At 34.5% G+C, this 1880-nt stretch overlaps 1 protein-coding gene across 2 annotated transcripts; it reads left to right on the top strand.

Annotated features, from left to right (window-relative positions):
• The first annotated feature begins 206 nt into the window (after nt 1–206).
• On the top strand, nt 207–1880 carry LOC104212937 (uncharacterized). 2 transcript variants are annotated; one of them, XM_009762311.2, is made up of 2 exons: nt 207–643; nt 1457–1880. In XM_009762311.2, exons 1-2 carry the CDS (start codon nt 329–331, stop codon nt 1589–1591), a joined length of 450 nt encoding a protein of 149 aa, XP_009760613.1. In that variant the 5' UTR covers nt 207–328; the 3' UTR covers nt 1592–1880. The 2 variants fall into 2 exon arrangements, with proteins under 2 accessions (XP_009760613.1, XP_009760614.1); XM_009762312.2 differs by having other exon boundaries at nt 213–643; nt 1484–1880.

Raw genomic sequence — 1880 nt, 5'->3', positions numbered from 1 at the left:
AATATCTGCATAGGGAAAAGGATCTTATTTATTTTTACTGAGTCTTATTGGGTTGACAAAAGGGGCAAATACTAATTTCCTGCACCTTCATGATGCTATTCCTAGGCCAGCTCAGTCCATGTTTTCTAAATCCTCATTAGTTAAATTTCAAAGAAACCTTCCATGGCACATGCAACTATTTCATCACCTCACATTATTTCTCTCTTGACCCTACCAGAAAAACCAATATTTCCACTATATAAATATTTCCTCATTTCAGTTTCACTTCACCTCTCCAATAATTTCTCATTTTCTTCCCACCTTTTCCCCACATCCTTATAGATAAACCATGAACAGTCTTTTGAGTAAACAACATGCTTACTCAAAGATGGAAATGGAGGACCCTGAGGAGATTCAACATAGAAGAGCACAGTTCTTGATTTACAAGGCATTACAGAAAGCAGATTCTGCTGTGTCACAGAGAAAGCAGCAGCCATGGCTAAAAGTGAAAGTGTGTAAGTTGAAGATCAAGATTGGACGGAGATTAAAGAGGTTTAGGAAGAGCATATTGTTGACATTCTCTGTTGCTAGAGGTGGTGTTTACAAGCAATTTATGTCCCAATTGAAATCTTGGAAACGTTTGCTTAAGGGTAGAGATGCTATGGTTAGTACTCTTCCACCAATATTCAGTACTTGAAGTTCCATTCTGATTTCACGAGGACAACAACAAATACAACTCAATCTGAAACAAATTGAGGTCGGCTATATGAATTCAAATGTCGACGTTATTACAAAAAAAGAAAAAAGAAAAAAGAAACGGAAAAAGAGTTTTTTTTCTTTCATTTTTTTTTTTTTTTTTATTTCTTAGCTATATAATTTTGGTTTATGTTTGTTCACTAGTGAATGGTGAGACATGATTATACATATATACAAATACAGGTTTTCACCCTTTCTGAAGCTATAGATTTTCAATATAATCAATTTCCTGATGTTCTTTAATTTCGGAAATCTAATTCCATTAATCTGTTCTATTGATTGAAGTTCAAATTGAAGTTTAATAAGTCAAACTTGTTCTTTCTTCTCGCCCCCACCCTCCTCTTTTTGATGGGGAAAACAGATGAATGGCCATAATTCAGAGTATTTCATAGTTTTTCATACCAAGAAAAGAAACAGCAGCAAATGAAACAGCAGTGGTCTATTTCTTTTTTTTTACCCCAAAAATGGGTTGCCGAGTCAATTTTTGGTGCTTTCGAATTTGATATCTTTAATTAGATAAATAAATTCTGGGCAAGTTGAGTTTCTGACTATGTTGGTAAGAAAAAGAATATATGTTAGTGGGAATATATAACTTCTTGTTGGTGCTTTTTGTTTATTAAATTGTACCATAAGCTTTTGCCTCGGTTTTTCTTTTCCTGTTTGTTGTACATGGTAGGAAAATGGACCATTGGTTTGTTCCTTTTTCTTTTATTTATTTCAGGTTGGAGACTCTGTTACTTCGGTGCAGGTGAAGGAGAAGGTAAAGAACAACAAGGGTTGCGGTGGATTGTTAAGTATTCATTCATCATTAATCAGAGATCTCGGGTTTTGGTCTCTGGGTATGGAGTTGCCTTAGTTAGGGAACCCTTTACCCTAATATGAGACTTCCCAATGCGATTCAGATTTAGTCGGCCCTAATGTCAATATCGGATACCAGTGGGAAACAAGAAAAAAAAAAAAAAAAAAAAAAGAAGAAGAAGAAGAAGGAGGAGGAGAAGGTAAAGAAAAGTGTGGTGAGAATCAGATTTTATATCTGTAAGATATAAGTGTACCAGTGAACTACCACTCAATTTTTAGTTGTTTAGCTCTTGCTTTTTAGCTAGACTAGTATGGAATTTTTTGGTTTAATTAATTTTTGTTTGGTA

This window comes from Nicotiana sylvestris, chromosome 2 (genome assembly GCF_000393655.2).
Source record: "Nicotiana sylvestris chromosome 2, ASM39365v2, whole genome shotgun sequence".
Lineage (NCBI taxonomy): Eukaryota > Viridiplantae > Streptophyta > Magnoliopsida > Solanales > Solanaceae > Nicotiana > Nicotiana sylvestris.
Note: the sequence above shows the minus strand (reverse complement) of the source record. Positions and strands in the feature narration are given on the sequence as shown.

Coding starts and splice junctions, on each gene's coding strand:
- LOC104212937 (XM_009762311.2), top strand. CDS start 329: ATGAACAGTCTTTTGAGTAAACAACATGCTTACTCAAAGATGGAAATG. Junction 644..1,456: donor TTAAGGGTAGAGATGCTATG/GTTAGTACTCTT, acceptor TATTTATTTCAG/GTTGGAGACTCTGTTACTTC.